The 18,299-nt window shown below is 39.9% G+C and overlaps 1 protein-coding gene across 1 annotated transcript in view; it reads right to left on the bottom strand.

Moving 5' to 3' along the window:
• LOC102902787 (solute carrier family 5 member 4B) overlaps positions 1-18,299 on the bottom strand; it is a 73,090-nt gene that overhangs the window by 47,516 nt on the left and 7,275 nt on the right. The window contains exons 2-5 of the mRNA XM_076558621.1: positions 18,091-18,162; positions 13,924-14,028; positions 12,779-12,838; positions 2,028-2,132 (exon numbers count right to left, since the gene is read on the bottom strand). Of these exons, the coding sequence (XP_076414736.1) occupies positions 2,028-2,132; positions 12,779-12,838; positions 13,924-14,028; positions 18,091-18,162 (342 nt within the window). The remainder of the gene's footprint in view (positions 1-2,027; positions 2,133-12,778; positions 12,839-13,923; positions 14,029-18,090; positions 18,163-18,299) is intronic.

Below are 18,299 nucleotides of genomic sequence, written 5' to 3' on the forward strand. Positions count from 1 at the left end.
AGCTCCTCCCCTGGGGGCTACTCAAGACCACAACTACAGGTTACTTATTAAGGCCTGGGAACCATATTTGCCATGTGACTCCTCCCCTGCTTTGCCAAGGGTCATCCTGGGTTGCTTTGCTGTGTTCATTAAACCTGGATTTATTAATTCGGCTTAATTGGCTTGTTACATCAGTGGCAGCAGATACATAACAACCAGGGATTCAAAACTTATCAGGTATTGCCTGCTCAGCCAGAAAACTGAAAATCTACATGTGATAAATACAAGTCCCAGTATGACAGGAAGGAAAGCTACCAAAATGAAGACAGATTTGACAGAATATAAGCCACTGTATAAAGTCGCTATGGAAATTGGGGTGGAAGTTTCTCAAAATGCTGAAAAGGGAACTAGCATACGATCCAGTTATACCATTCCTGGATCTATATTGTGTGTTCTACTGCAGAATGCATGGATACTTGCAGACTCATGTTCGTCACTGCTTGTCTTCATAGTAGCTAGGGAATAGAATCAGCCTTGATGGCCACCAGCTGATGAAGGGATAATAAAAAATGTGGCACATAACACAAAAGGATTTTATTTAGTTGTATAAAAAGTTGATATTAGGAAATTTTCAGGAAAATGAAACTGTAAAATATACTAACGGGGGTCACCAAAGCCCAGAAGACAAATGCCACATGTCCTATCTCATATGTGAATCCTAGCTTTTAATTTTTGGATTGGTGTTCTTAGACTGTTTGTGGAGACACCTAGGACATGAAGGTAGAAGCAAAGGGAATACCAGGGACAAACAGTGGAAGGGAGAGTAGAAGAGGGGGATGTGTAAAAAGAGAGGGTGGAGGAAGATTTAGACAATGCTAAGGATACAATTTTTTTTTTTTTTTTGGTTTTTCGAGACAGGGTTTCTCTGTGTAGCTTTGCGCCTTTCCTGGGACTCACTTGGTAGCCCAGGCTGGCCTTGAACTCACAGAGATACGCCTGGCTCTGCCTCCCGAGTGCTGGGATTAAAGGCGTGCGCCACCACCGCCCGGCTGATACATTTTTTAAAAAGTTATATGGAAACCTAATAGTTCGTAAGATAATTAAAGAGTTTAGAGGAAAGTATCATACACAGATTGGATTAAGAAAGAATATCAAGTCTTGAAGACAAAGTAGGGGAAATGGATCACTCAGTCAAAGAAAATGTAAAATTAAAAGAAAGAAAAGGCAAAACCAGAACAGAACATGTGTGAACTATAAAAGACCAAGCCTATGAATAATAGGTAAACAAGAAGGAGAAGAACCTTAGATCAAAACACAGAAGATATTTTCAACAAATCACAGAAGAAAATTTCCTAAATCTGAAGAAAGATAAGTGTATCAAGGTCCAAAACTTGTAAAGAACACCAAATAGATGGGAAGAGAAAAGAAACTCCCCATGTCATATAATAGCCAAAAGACTAAATGTACAGAATAAAGAAAGGCTATTGACAGTGGCAAGAGAGAAAGACCAAGTAGATATATGTACAGGCACATAACAAAAACAAAAAAACTACCAGGAACAACAACAACAACAAAAAAAAGAAAAAAAAAAAAAACCAAAAAACTGGCAAGGCATTATACCCTGCCTAGCTCCTCTGACTGTACATTTTGCTTCCAGCCTTATGAAAGACATAAGATGTGCCCTCTCTATTGCTGAATAGCTCTTGATTAAAGAGAAGTTTTACTATATATGTATTTTACATATACATTTATATGTATATTACACGTGTATGTTACATATACATATATGTATGTATATATACATATATATATATCCAATTTTCATATCCTTACTGACAGCAGATTTACACTCTTAAGGCTCATAGGATTTGATGGTCTATATCTCTATGGATACAACATCTCTAAAGCTCCCTTTTATCTCACTGATGCTTCAAGGAAGTTAAGTCTCCAGGTTGTTGAGAAAGCACACACCCCATCTTGTGACCTTGTCACCCCAATCCTATCAAGTGACCTCTGACAGCTCCACTGTCGGGAGGCATTGAACTCACAGAGATTTGGATGGCCACCATCATGAAGAGGGAGAGGACTGAGAGGTAGATCTGGAGCCGTTTCCCACCAAACCGCTTCCTGAGGTATTCTGGCATGGTCATCACCTGCAGAGACAAACATCCAAAGGAATTCACCTCAGAGCCTAAGTCTGCTGAGCACCTATGTATGGTGGTATTTTATTTGTGCTGAAATGTGATTTTAATTGTATGTTAATAAATAAAGTTGCTTGGGGGTCAGAGCTAATAACAAGCCATAGCAGAGCTGGGCATTCGTGGTGCACGCCTTTAATCCCAGCACTTGGTAGAAGAGCTAGGTAGATCTCTGTGTGGTCAAGGATACAGCCAGCATTGAAGACACACGCCTTTAATCTCAATACCATAGAAGACCTGGAGGGTCATACAAACAGGCAGTGATGAGACAGTCATGTGTTTGGGTTTACAACCAATGAGAAGGCAGAACAGAAAGACTATATAAAGACAAACACACAGGAAGTAGGCTTTTTTCAGAGAGGTCTCTTGGCTAGCTGCAGCAGGCGGGTAATGCTCTTAGCTCTGATCTCATGGCTTTCTTCTTTGCATTGGTTCTATGTCTCTTATTTAATAAGACGGTTGGTTACATCTACACCTATGGTTAGTTAAGTACTATGTATGGTGTCTTGGGAATAATCAAGTGGGAAAGATGGTAGAATCACAGTCATCATGGGGATTTAAGGCAGATCATCTTATGATTGCTTCCTGACATTTACTAGATGTATTGACCTTTGAAAAATAGTTTTAAATACCTTTTTATTATCTGTAAATCTGTGTGTGTCTCTCTGTCTCTCTCTTTGTCTCTGTCTCTGTCTCTCTCATATCTGACAAGGTAGGCTAGTCTACCTTGTCCCTCTAGCCCCTCTAGGGTATTTCTAACCCTTCCAACTCAACCCTTCTGTTCAGATCATCTCCACCCCCTTGGGACTCACTGACATTTGTGGTTGGACCCAGGATACCCCTAGTTCTGCCTCTGCTGTCCTCCGTGGAGCCAGACCCCAAGCCCTACTGAAGAGACTTCCAGCACCAGTCCCCTTCCCCTTCTTGCTAGACTATTACCCACACCACCCATTGCCCTGATCTGGGACTGTTTAGAGTCTGACTTCAGAGTTCCAACCAAAATGTCAGATGTGGGACCTGTCAGAATCTGAAACCTGAAACCCAGAGTGGTCCCAAGACTGAAAACAGATCATCACTCTGCTGGTCAACAACCTGTCAGATTGGAGTAACAGAAACCAAATAACCAAATACCCACTCAAAAAAAGTAAGACCAGATATCCACACCAAGAAATACTATGACTGTCATAACTTTAGATGCTTAAATCCCAGTGCAAAAACACAAACAGGAGCAACCAAAACAACATTCCTGTTCCAGAAGCCAGCACCACTATTGCAAAATTCCCCAAGAAAAGCAATCTACTGGAAGCATAAGACAATAGGTTCAAAACAGAGATTATGAATTTGTTCAAGGACCTTAACAAGGATATGAACAAATATCATATGAAGACCATGAAAACACAAACAGTTGAATGAAATAATAAAAACAATTCAACACATGGAAACAGAACTTAACAAAGAAATAAAATTACTAAAGAAGAGCCAAACTGAAATAAACCTCAAAATGGAAAATCCAGGAATGCAAACACAGAGCTCAGAGGAAAACCATATCAACAGACTAAATGAAATGGAAGATAAACATTAGATCTTGAAGACAAGGTAGGAGAAACCGATAGCTCAGTCAAAGAAAATGTTCAACCTAAAAAGAAAAATCCAGGCAAAAGATATCCAGGAAACCTGGGATACTATGAAAAGACCAAATCTATGAATAGTAGGAATAGAGGAAGGAGAAGAAACCCAGGTCAGTGGCATAAAAAATATTCTTTTCAATAATAGAAGAATTTTCAAATAATAGAAGAAAGAGGTGCCTACAAGGTGCAAGAGGCACACTGAACCAAAAAATACAGGGCCAGAAAAGAAACTCTACACAACCCATAATCATCAAAACATTAAATGTGCAGAACAAAGAAAGGACAAAAGCTGGGCCTGGAGAGATGGCTCACTCAGATGGTTAAGAGCACTGGCTGCTCTTCCAGAGGTCCTGAGTTCAATTCCCAGTGACCACATGGTGGCTCACAACCATCTATAATGAGATCTGGTGCCCTATTCTGGTGTGCAGGCATACATGCAGGCAGGCAGAACACTGTATACATAATAAATAATTCTTTAAAAAAAAAAAAAGCTGCCAAAGGAAAAGACCAATTCACACATAAAGGCAGACCTATTAGAATAACATCTGACCTTTCAGCAGAGATTCTGAAAACCAGAAAGGCTTAGATGGATGTTCTATAAGACTGAAGATGCCTGCTCAGTCTACTAGACCCAGAGAAAACTATCTCCCACAATCAAAGGAGAAAGAAAAAATTATACACTAAAAACACATTTAACCACTTTTTTTTTGTCCACTGATACAGCTCTACAAAAGACACCAGAAGGAAAATTTCAAGCCTGAAATAAAGGTTAGCTGTACCCAAGAGGACACAAGGAATAAATAATCCCAGAACAGTTGACCAAAGGAAGTAAAAGCAACAACATAACAAGAATTAAACACTGATAAGCACTAACCCTCAATATTAACTGTCTCATTTTAAAGACACAGACTAACAGATTAGATTAGAAAACAGGATCCATCTTCCTGCTGCATCCAAGAAACATAAATAACCATCAATGACAGAAACCACCTTAGGGCAAAAGCATGATGAATGTAATTGAAAGCAAATGGAACCAAGTAGCAATCTGGTGTAGCTATTTTAATATTAGACAAAATAGCCTCAAGTGAAGACTAATCAAGGATAGGGAAGAACACTATCTACTCATTAAAAGAAAAATCCGCCAAGAAAATATTAATGCACCAAACATTTATACCCAAACACAAGGACACACAATTTCATAAAAGAAACACTACTACATCAAAACTCATGCATTGACCTTAACACAGTGAGAGTGGGTAACACCAATTCCCCACTCTTACCAGAAGACAGATTGTCCAGACAAAAACTAAGCAGACAGCACAAGCACTAAGATCAACAATTTATAAATGGGACCCAGGAAACAGAAAAGCTTCTGTGCTGCAAAGGACACTGTCATTCAGACAAAGCAGCAGCCTAAAGAATGGGAAAATTCCTTTACCAAGTCCATATCTAAAAGACAATTAGTATCTAAAATACATAAGGAATTTTTAAAACTGTACATCAAAGAAACAAATAACCCAATGTAAAAATGGGGGACAGAAATAAGCGGAGTTCTCAAAAGATAAAACGCAAATGGCTGAGAAACACTGAATGAAAGGTTCAGTGCCCAAAGCCATCAGGAAAAATGCAAATCAAAACTACAGCCACTATGGAAGTCCTTGTGGTGGTTCCTCAGGAATCTGGGACTAGATCTATCTCAAAATCCATCTAGACCACTCTTGGGTATACACATCAAGGCTTCTTTTCTACACCCTACTACAGAGATCTTGCTCATCATGTTCATTGATTCTCTATTCATAACAGTCAGAATGTGGAAACAGCCTAGGTGTCCATCAACTGGTGGATGGATAAGGAAAAGGAATTACATTTGCACGATGGGATATTACTGAGCTGTTAGGAAAAAATGAAATTTGCAGATAAATGAATGGAGCTAGAAATGGAAAATCTGAGTAAATGAACAGGAACTACAGATACAAGCATAACCAACAGAATACAAGAGACAGAAGAGAGAATCTCTGGTATTGAAGATACAATAGAGGAAACAGATTTATCAGTCAAAGAAACATTAAAGTCAACAAAGTCATATCACAAAACATCCAGGAAATCCGGGACACCATGAAAAGACTAAACCTAAGATTGAGAGGTATAGAAGAAGGAGAAAAATACCAACTCAAAGGCACACAGAATACATTCAACAAAATCATAGAAGAAAACTTTCCCAACCTAAAGAAGGAAATGCCTACAAAGATACAAGAAACTTGCAGAACACCAAATAGACTAGACCCCAAAAAAGTCCCCTCACCACATAATGACCAAATAATTAAACACAGAATAAAGAAAAAATATTAAGAGCTGCAAAGGAAAAAGGCCAAGTAACATATAAAGGCAGACCCATCAGAATAACATTTGACATCTCAATGGAGACTCTGAAAGCCACAAGTTCCTGGGAAGATGTTATGCAAACTAGGCGATCATAGATGCCAGCCCAGACCATTATACCCAGCAAAACTCTCAATCACCATAGACAGAGTAAATAAGATATTCCATGATAAAACCAGATTTAAACAATGCCTATCCACAAACCCAGTGCTACAGAAAGCACTAGAAGGAAAAAGTCAACCTGAGGAAGTTAGATGCACCTATGAAAACACAGGCAATAGATAATCTCACACCAACAAATTCCAAAGAAGGGAAACACACAACACTACCACCAAAAAATAACAAGCACTGGTCATTAATATCCCTTAATGTTAATGGACTCAATTTACCTATAAAAAGACACAGGCTAACAGAATGGACATGAACAGGATCCATCCTCTTGTTGCATACAAGAAACACACCTCAACTTCAAAGACAGACACTACCTCAGAGTAAAGGGCTGGGAAAAGTCTTTCCAGTCAAATGGACTTAAGGATCAAGCTGGTGTAGCTATCCTAACATCTAACAAAATAGACTTCAAACTAAAATTAATAAAAAGAGATTGAGGAGGACGTTACATATTCATCATGGGAAAAATCCATCAAGATGAAGTCTCAGTTCTGAACATTTATATCCCAAATACAAGGGCACCAACATTTTTAAAAGAAACATTACTAAAGTTTAAATTGCACATCTAACACCACACACTAGCAGTGGGAAACTTCAACACCCCCTCTCACCAATGGACAGGTCTACCAGATATAAACTTAACAGAGAAATAAGGGAACTAACAAACATTATGACTCAAATGGACTTAATAGATATCTACAGAACATTTCACCCAAACACAAAAGAATATGTGTTCTTCTCAGCACCCCATAGAACCTTCTCTAAAATTGACCACACACTCTGTCATAAAGCAAATCTCAACAGATACAAAAAAAAGAAAATGGAACAACCTCCTGTATTTTAGTGGCCCACCATGGCTTAAAGTTAGAATTCAACAACAACACAAATTGCAGAAAGCCTACAAACTCATAGAAACTGAATAATGCTCAACTGAATCACCACTGGGTCAAGGAAGAAATAAAGAAATTAAAGACTTCCTAGAACTCAATGAGAATGAATCCACAACATACCCAAACTTATGGGACACTATGAAAGCAGTACTAAGAGGAAAGTTCATAGCTCTAAATGCCTACATACAGAAGTTGGAGAAAGTTCACACTAGTGACTTAACAGCACACCTGAAAGCTCTAGAACAAAAAGAAGCAAACTCACCCAGGAGGAGAAGACACCAGGAAATAATCAAATTGAGAGCTGAAATCAATAAAACAGAAACAAAGAGAACGGTATAAAGAATCAATGAAACAAGGAGTTGGTTCTTTGAGAAAATCAACAAGATAGACAAACTCTTATCCAAACTAACCAAAAGGCAGAGAGAGAATATCCAAATTAGCAAAATCAGAAACAAAAAGGGAAACATAACAATAACAATGAGGAAATTCAGAGAATCATCAGGTCATACTTCAAAATCCTGTACTCCACAAAATTGGAAAATCTAAAAGAAATGGACAATTTTCTGGATACCAAAAATTAAATCAAGACAAGGGCTGGACGGTGGTGGCACACGCCTTTAATCCCAGCACTCAGGAGGCAGAGGCAGGTGGATCTCTGTGAGTTCGAGGCCAGCCTGGTCTCCAAAGCGAGTTCCAGGAAAGGCGCAGCTACACAGAGAAACCCTGTCTCAAAAAACCAAAAAAATAAATAAATAAATAAAAATAAAAATAAATCAAGACCAGATAAACAATTTAAGTAGACCTATAGTTCCTTTGGAAATAGAAGCAGTCATTAAAAGTCTCCCAAACAAACAAACAAAAAGGGCCAGATGGTTTCACTAAAGAATTCTACCATAATTTCAAAGAAGAGCTAATACCAGTACTCCTCAAATTGTTCCACACAATAGAAACAGAAAGAACATTGCCAAACTCTTTCTATGAGGCTACAATTACCCTGATATCTAAGCCATACAAAGATGCAACAAAGAGAATTACATACCAATGTTTCTCATAAACATTGATGCAAAAATACTCAATAAAATACTGGCAAACCAAATCCAAGAACACATCAAAAAAAATCATCCACCATAATCAAGTAGGCTTTATCTCAGAGATGCAGGGATGGTTCAACATCTGCAAATCTGTCAATGTAATCCATCACATAAACAAACTGAAAGAAAAAAAAACACATGATCATTTCATTAGATGCTGAAAAAGTCTTTGACAAAAAATCCAACATACTTTCATGATAAAGGTATTGGAGAGATCAGGAATATAAGGAACATACCTATACATAATAAAGGCAATTTACAGCAAGCTGCCAGCCAACATCAAACTAAATGGAGAGAAACTCAAAGCGATTTCACTAAAATCAGTGACAAGGCTGTTTACTCTCCCCATATCTATTCAATATAGTACTTGAAGTTCTAGCTAGAGCATTAAGACAACAAAAGGAGTACAAGGGGATACAAATTGAAAATGAAAAAGTCAAACTTTCACTATTTGAAAATTCTATGACAATATACATGAGTGACCCCAAAAATTATACCAGGGAACTCCTACAACTGATAAACACTTTCAGTAATGTGGCAGGATACAAGATTAAATCAAAAACTCAGTAGCCCTCCTATATATTTATATATATATATATATATATATATATATATATATATATATATATATATATATATATATATATATACAAGTGATAAAGGGGCTGAGAAAGAAATCAGAGAAACATCACCCTTTACAATAGCCACAAATAATATAAAATACCTTGGTGGTAACTCTAACCAAACAAGTGAAATACCTGTATGACAAGAATTTTAAGTCCTTGAATAAAGAAATTAAAGAAGATATCAGAAAATGGAAAGATATCCCATGCTCATGGATAGGTAGAACCAACATAATAAAAATGGCAATCTTACCAAAAGCAATTTACAGATTCAATGCAATCAAAATCCCAACACAATTCTTCACAGGCCTCTAAAGAACAAAATTCAACTTTGTATGAGAAAAAAAAAAACTAGGATAGCTAAAACAATCCTTTGCAATAAAGCAACTTCTAGAGGCATCACCATCCCTGACTTCAAGCTCTACTGTAGAGCTATAGTAATAAAAAAAATAGCTTGGTCCACAAGTGTGATTAATATCATGAGTGTAATTAATAAATATCATGAGTGTAATTTAAAAAATAAGAAAAAAAACAGCTTGGTATTGGCATAAAAACTGGTATGTGGACCAATGGAATCAAATTGAAGGTCCTGACGTTAATCCACACATGTATGAACACCTGATTTTTACAAAGAAGCCAAGACCATACAATGGAAAAAAGAAAGCATCTTCAACAAATGGTGCTGGCATAACTGGATGTCAGCATGTAGAAGATTGCAAATAGATCCATATCTATTACTATGCACAAAACTCAAGTCCAAGTGGATCAAAGATCTCAACATAAATCCAGCTACACTGAACCTGATAGAGGAGAAAGTAGGAAGTAGCCTAGAAAGCATTGACACAGGAGACCTCTTCCTAAATATAATACTAGTAGCACAGACACTGAGAGCAACAATTAATAAATGGGACCTCCTGAAACGGAGAAGCTTCTGTAAGGCAAAGGACACAGTAAAATAAGACAAAACAACAGCCTACAGAGTGGGAAAAGATCTTCGCCAACCCCACATCTGACAGAGGGCTGATCTCTAAAATATATAAAGAACTCAAGAAACTAGACAGCAAAATACTAAATGATCCTATTTAAAAATGGACTACAGATTTAAACAGAGAATTCTCAACAGAAGAATCTCAGGTGGCTGAAAGACATTTAAAGAATTGCTCAGCACTCTTAGTCATCAGGGAAATGCAAATCAAAATGACTCTGAGATATCATCTTACACTTGTCAGAATTGCAAAGATCAAAAACACTGATGACAACTTACATTGGAGAGGATGTTGAGCAAGGGGAACATTCCTCCACTGTTGGTGGGAATACAAACTTGTACAGCCAGTTTGGAAATCAGTATAGCAACTTTTCAGAAAAGTGGGAATTAATCTACCTCAAGACCCAAGGATACCACTCTTGGGCATATACACAAGGAATGCTTAATCATACCATAAGGACACTTGCTCAACTATGTTCATAGCAGAATTATTCATAATTGCCAGAACCTGGAAACAATCTAGATGCCCCTCAACCAAAGAACAGATAAAGAAAATGTGGTACATGTACACAGTGGAGTATTACTCAGCTGTAAGAAACAATGACATCATGAAATCTGCAGGCAAATGAATGGAACTAGAAAATACCACCCTGAGTGATATAACCTAGACTCAGAAAGACAAAAAAAAAAAAAAAGATTATGTACTCACTCATAAGTGAATACTAGATGTAAAGCAAAGGATAATCAGACTACAACGCAAAACTTCAGAGAAGCTAGGAAACAAGGAGGACCCTAAGAGGGATGCATAGATCACCTTCGGAAGGGGAAACAGAAGAGATCTCCGTGAGTAAACTGGGGATGAGGGAAGTGATAGAGGGTAGGGGATGGGGGATGAGAACATGAGGGAACAGGATGGTCAAGCTGGTGGAGGGACAGAGTGGGAGAGCAATGAAAGAGACATCTTGATAGAGGGAGATATTATGGGGTAAGGGAGAAACCTGGTACTAGGGAAATTCCCAGGAACCCACAAGGATGACCCCAGGTTAGACTACTAGCAATAGTGGAGAGGGTGCCTGAACTGGCCTACCCTGGTAATCAGATTGGTGAATTCCCTGTCATCATATAACCTTCATCTAGTAACTGATAGAATCAGATGCAGAGATCCACAACTAGCACCAGGCCAAGCCCCAGGAGTCCAGTCAAAGAGAGGGAAGAGGGACTATATGGGCAAGGGGAGTCAAGATTATGTTGAGGGAATCTTCAAAGACAACTGAACCGAGCTCATAGGAACTCACTAACTTTAGACAGACAGTGGTGGAAACTGCATGGGACTGGACTAGACCCTCTGCATACAGGAGATAGTTGTGTAGCTGGATCTGTTTGAGGGGCCCCTGACAATGTGATCAGGATCTATCCCTGGTATATGAGCAGGTTTTCTAGAGCCCATTACCTATGGTCAAACACCTTGCTCAACCTTGATGCAGTGGGGAGGGTCTTGGTCTTACTGCAACTGAATGTACCAAGTTTGGCTGTCCCCTCCATGGGAGGACTTACCCTTTTGGAAGAGGGAGAGGAGAGATCTGTGGTTAATATGTAAAATAAATTTTTAAAAAAATTTAATTAAAAAAAAAGAAAAGCTGGCTAGAAACAAACCAAGCTAAGGCCAGGCATTCATAAGTTTAATTAATTAATTAATTAAATTTTAAAAAAGAAAGAAAGAAATTAACTAAAACATAGATACATGGAATTAACTAAAACATAGATACATGGAACTAACTAAAACACAGATGCATGGAATGAACTAAAATACAGATGCATGGAATTAACTAACACATACCCCCCAAAGGCACCTATTCCCATTCCCAAGGGGAGTCATTGCTTTCCCTGTTCACCCCTTATCACCCCATTGTAATCTCAGCTCCACTAATGGAGGTTCCACACCTAATGCCATCCTCAGTTCTCATTTGTCATTAAGCCTATTGTCTCTGTCCCAAGAAGATCCCCCTTTCCAATCTATTTCCTTCCTATGAAAGTGTGGTTTAACTAAATGGTATTGTGAAATAAAATAAAAGGAAAAAAAAGAAAGTGTGGTTTATTTTGTACTGTCTTTGTTAAATTGCCACCCAGAGGTCACTTAATCAAGTTCATTCTCCTCTCAGCTGATCTAGTAGAACATTAGGATTAAAGCATGAATCTGGTCATAAACCTTAAGTTTCTGAAGGTCCATGATGCTCACTTCCCAGAAGTAAGAGGATGCATGTCTTTCACAATTGAATCCCTGCCACACACTGCTCCCCAACACACACACACACACACACACACACACACACACACACACACACACACACACACACATACACGTAAACCTACCTCAGTCTCCTTCCACACTTCCTGCAAATGCTCTATTTTTTTTTTAACTGACCTCCAAACAATGCAAGATCTTTCATGATGTTTAGCTTCTGTATGTTTTCTCTAGCACTCTGGGGTCTGACTTTTCCTGCCTACAAAGGAGATGCCCCTCAGGGTAATGCCAGGTCATTTCTGATTCCTTCTGATGAGCGTCTCTTAAAGCACATGGGTGGTCCTAGACTCAGGTTCCCAAACCAGGTAAAGATGACCACAGTGGTCATGACACAGGCCTTACAGATTTCTCATTAGTCTGAGGCCACATTCTACACTGATCCCTTCCAGAAAAGGAATGGGATTTTTGTCACCCATATATTTTTAGCAGTAGACCAGGAGGTTGAATATTGAGTTTCACTCCAAAGATGTTAGTGAGGAAAAGTATTCTGAATATTACTTCTGGAATGCTCATTTGTAGATATGTGGATACTCACCCCTGCCTTGATGTAGATGGGAACAAACACCCACCCGAGAACTAGCACCATAAGGAGGGCCTGTAAGAAACCGAGGAGAGAGTGTAAATAAAGAGGAACTGCTTGGGAGACATAGACCACGAGTAGAAAACCAGAAAAAGACATTTCATTATATCTTGTCCTACTGAACAGTTGAGATCCTTGGACAACTGTTACTTCCTTTCCTCTGTGTTTATGATTCAGAGGCCAATACTTCCTGAGACATAGGATGTGACCCATGATGTGAAATGAAAGATGATCAGGCAACATGGCAGAGTGGAGCCGAGTTGGGCGACTGGAAAAGCATAAAATGTTATCACAAAGCATCGCCCTTGAATGGCATAATATTCTTGAAAGGATAAAGCAATCAGAAGGATGAAGGACATCTGGAGCTACATGAAGATTCTGAGTGCAGGTTCTTGACAGGTGTAACCATGTTGCTTCAACAACCAAGTAAGGCAGCTGTTTTAAGCAGTGGTCCTTATAGAGGTAGAAACTGCACCTCATAGAGATTAGGCAAGCACAGTGTCACAGGCTAAAGGAGGACAGCTGAGTCACACCGAGGGCCATCTGAATGTGACTCTAGAGGCAAAGTCCATGGCACTATCAGAATCAAAGTCTAGCCAAAGGGCATATACTGGAGGCCCTCATGCCACTATTGTAAAAATTAGGAGATATACATAACAAGGGAAGAGCAAAGGTATGTATGATGATTCCCAGTCACTCCTAAGTCCATGTAGGGATGGTCTGCCTAGACTTTGACCATGATATGACTTTCTTCTACACTGGTGTCTTCCACTCACCAGTATGCACACACTACACAAAAACATTGAGGGGAGAGATCAGATCAAGCTCCTGGAGCATGTGCCAAGTCCTTGCCATTGTCTACGAGGGACATCATTCCAAAGGGTCCCTCAGTGTGCTGTGCAGATTCTCTCCCAATGTTCTCTACACCACTGAGGTCATTTGGAAGCTTCTCCCAAGGGGGAACCATTGCTTTTGTATTTTATGTAGTTGATTCCTAGAAATATAGTGTCCAGGAAGGAGAGAGAAAATTAAGAGCTCATTTGGTTCTGGGGAGGTAAAAGCAGATGTTGAGTCATAGGACATCTTTTGACATCACTCACATTCCATTCCACCGCTGCAATGGCAATCCCCGAAGCTGCTCCCGTTCCAGCCAGGCCCACAAAATGGTTACTGCCAATGTTACTGGCAAAGAGAGAGGCACCCATCTGAAATGCAAAAGAAAGAGTGTGGCTGGAGTTAAAAAGATCCAAATAGAGTTACTGACAACAGAGGGTGTTGTGTTTCAATCACTTTTAGATAGGATTCTATCAACTGCAGTTCAGGGTCTGAAATTGTGTGTGTGTGTGTGTGTGTGTGTGTGTGTGTGTGTGTGTGTGTGTGTGTGAGAGAGAGAGAGAGAGAGAGAGAGAGACAGAGACAGAGACAGAGACAGAGACAGATTTTAGAGGAGTCCTTTTGTTTTATTGAACAAAAGACACACTATCTGAGGCAGAAGAAAACCAGATGTTTACATAGGGTGTATCACTGAATTTCAATGAAAAGTACCCTCCAATGGTTTCCTTTAAAGATTGCCTTACAGGGACTGGAGAGATAGTGTGGTGGTATTGTGTTCCCCCAAATATTGTGTACTTTAATAAACTTATCTGGGGTCAGAGAACAGAAAAGCCACTAGATACTTAAGATAGGCAGTGATAGCACACGCCTTTAATCCTAGCATTCCAGAGGCAGAAATTCATGAGTTCAAGGATACAGCCAAGCATGGTGACTCACGCCTTTAATCCCAGAAAGCGAGCCTTTAATCCCAGGGAGTGGTGGTAGAAAGCAGAAAGGTATATAAGGTGTGAGGACCAGAAACTAGAGACTTTGGCTGGTTAAGCATTTGGCCTGGTTAAGTTTTCAGGCTTCTAGCAGCACAGCTGAGAGCCATTCAGATATGAGGACTCAGAGGCTTCCAGTCTGAGGAAACAGGACCACCTGAGGAATTGGCCAGGTGAGGAAGCTGTGGCTTGTTCTGTCTCTCTGATCTTCCAGCATTTCACCCCAATACGTGGCCTCGGGTTAGATTTTATTAATAAGAACTTTTTAAGATTCATGCTACAAGATGGCCCAGTGGATAAGGCACTTTTGGGGCAAGGTTGAGGACTGTACTTAAGACCCCAGAACCCAGTAAATCCAGGCAGCTGTGTCAGCAACCTTAATCTCGGGACTCAAGGGTAGAAACTGGGGATCTCTGGGTCAAGCTGATTCTTGCTAGAAGTGGTGAGCTCCAGGTTCAGGGAGAGACTGGTCTAAACCAATGAAGTGGAAAGTGATCCAGGAAGAAACAGTGTCAACTTTAGGCCCCCACATGAGTGTATACACATACAAATGCACAGCTTCATACACACATACACCCACACACATACAGACATGCATCCACACACATACCAAATTCCACATGCACACATAGGGTAAAACAATTACTTTGCATGCTAGGTGTGGTGGCACATACATGAAAACTTAGCAGCTGGGAGGCTGAAGTAAAAGTATCACAAGTTCAAGCTAGCCTCTGCTGTACACTAAGACCTTATTTCACAAAAAAAAAAAAACAAAAAAAAAAAACAAAAAAAAAAAAACCAGCAGGTTGCTCTGCCATGTAGAGCACTGCATACCTCTGATTCCAGTACTTGATTGGTGGAGCCAGGAGAACTGAGTCAGAGGCCAGCCTAGGAATTAGTTCCAGAGACCCTGTCTCAAATTTTTTAAAAAATTTAAAGCAAAACGGTGGTGGTATTGTGTTCCCCAAAATATTGGGCACCCTAATAAACTTATCTGGGGTCAGAGAACAGAACAGCCACTAGATATAGAGGCCAGGAAATGGTGGCACACACACCTTTAATCCTATCACTTGGTAGGCAGAGATCCATCCAGATTTCTGTGAGTTTAAAGCCACACTGGAAACATCCAGGCATGGTGACTCATGCCTTTAATCCCAGGAAGTGATGGCGGAAAGCAGAAAGGTATATAAGGCAGGAAAACCAGGAACTAGTGTCGGTTAAGCTTTTAGGCTTTTGAGCAGCAGTTCAGCTGAGATCCATTCAGATAAGGACTCAGAGGCCTCCAGTCTGAGGAAACAGGATCAGCTGAGTAATTGGCAAGGTGAGGTAGCTGTGGCTTGTTCTGCTTCTCTGATCTTTCAGCATCTACCCCAATACCAGGCCCTGGGTTTGTTTGACCTCCTAACAATTCCTGCTACACAAAACACCTCTTTTGGAGGAGGAGGAGGAGGAGGAGGAGGAGGAGGAGGAGGAGGAGGAGGAGGAGGAGGAGGAGGAGGAGGAGGAAGAGGAAGAGGAAGAGGAAGAGGAAGAGGAAGAGGAAGAGGAGGAGAAACTCTAACCACCCAATCTCTAAAGCATTTTTTTTTCTACTTGACTAGTCCTAAAGACTTCATTGGTCCACTGACTGCTTAGTCTCATAGGATCTGAATTTCTCTTCATACCAATTTAACATCTAACCACAATAATCATATTTCTGCTTAAGTGATTTACTTCATCTTGTTTTAGTTTTGGTAGGCTATATCTATCTAGAATTCATCTTTTTTTTTTTTTTTTTTTTTTAGATTTTTCCAGTATGTGGAATTCTTATGATTCTTTAGAATAGCCTATGTGTTGTTGGTAAGACGGGCTTTGGATTCTCCTCTGTGATCTGTTTTGGTGAAAGCCCCACAGGCTGCTGCTGTGTGGGTGGAATTTTCTGTAGACAGCTCTTAGGTCCATTGAATTATGGTATCATTTAACTGTACAGTTTCTAAGTTTTTCCTGGTCACCTGCCTATTGGTGAGGATGCATTCTTGCATGACACAGAGCAAACCTAACCCTTCATCAACGCAACAGGTTGAAGGATGCGACTTATGGATTTTGAATGGCTAAATCTCTTTAAAACCTTAAGAGTGGTGATATTTTGGGGAAAGTGAAAATAAAGGTAAATTCCTTCTCCATAAGCGGTTTTGTTGGAAGATAACCAAGCTCACTGGTTTAACACATTGACTATGGGCACCTTTTGTGCTGTATTGACAGGTCTGTGTTGTTGAAGATTGTACAGCCCATGGGCCCTCACATGCTTACAATTTTGCCTCCCAGAAAAACTTTTTGCGCACTGCCTTGAAGTACTTTGATATTTCTGCCAATATACATTTAAATAAATAAGCCTCTTTGGCCCACTGCCAGTCCCTCATAAGAGTTTTATGATTTAAACCAATCTTAAGGACCTCATACTCCAGAAGGAGGGAATTCCTCTCCAACCTCCAAGCCTAGGACATTCGTTTTAGTCACCATCCTTTCTGTGTTGTTATCTACTGTTCTTGAGCCTCAAATGCCAAGGGTGGTCTTATGAGAGGCCATGGATGAGTACCAAACTTTATTCAGCAAAATTGGTATTTGGGAACTTTAGAGTGCTGTATCTACTCCCACAATTTCAGTCCTCCACACATTACTGTTTCTATTCAGCTAACTGGATGAAATTGAGATACATTGCAGCTTTGGGGTATGCAATGTCTGACAACCTGTCAAAAATGAAAGTCTATTTTGTACTTGCAGCAAGCTAAGTCATTTCCCAATCCCCGTTTCCTTCCAACCAATATAGATTAGTAAAACAGATTTTTGATAGAGTCATTTCCTGAGAACCAACTACACACAGAATCCAAGTCTAACACTTCCTAGGGTCAGAAAGATGCAGCCTCTTACAATGGAAATCTAGCCAAAATAGATACACATTAAAACACAGAAAGGAAAATGCCCAAGAGGCAAGAGTTGAAGAAGATGGCCATAAACACCATCACAAGGGTACAAAAGACTATCAGAGAGACTACATACAACATAAGAGTTAGCCAGAAATACCTGGCAGAGCTGGAATGATCAGGGACTTATCTGGACATTGAAAGAAAAGCAGAGTGAAACTAACCCAGACACAGGGCAGAATTAGCTCACGATTGGGAACAAAGAAAGAGTGTGTGGAGCCAGTAAGAAGCCAAGGCAGAAGGTTCTTGATATAATACTCCTGAGGAAAGAACATGAGTAGAGCTCAACTGAGGACTCCTGAAGGCAAGGCTGAGCCTCTCAATTCGTGGCACTCCAGTTTCCCTAAAATCAGCCATAACCATGAAGTCAAGGATTTCAGAAAGGAGCCACCAGCACATCATTTATGATTAATATTCCCAATGTAAATACAGAGAATGAATGAGTGAATGAATGAATAAATGAATTTATCTCCAGAAATCTCTTACTTACCGGCCACCAAGACACATCTCGACCAGCCAGGAAGAAGCCTCCAACAGTGCCTCTGTTGCTTCTCACCATTGCCTGAGTGGGGAGGAGGAGGAAGAGAGAGGGGTAAAGAGCAGCAGGTGCAGTGCTCCAGACCCAGGGGCCAGGGTGTAGCAGCAGTGGATTTTCAGCACTGTTGCATGGACCGATTCTCAGTGGAATTCAAGGACCAG

This window comes from Peromyscus maniculatus, chromosome 21 (genome assembly GCF_049852395.1).
Source record: "Peromyscus maniculatus bairdii isolate BWxNUB_F1_BW_parent chromosome 21, HU_Pman_BW_mat_3.1, whole genome shotgun sequence".
NCBI lineage: Eukaryota > Metazoa > Chordata > Mammalia > Rodentia > Cricetidae > Peromyscus > Peromyscus maniculatus.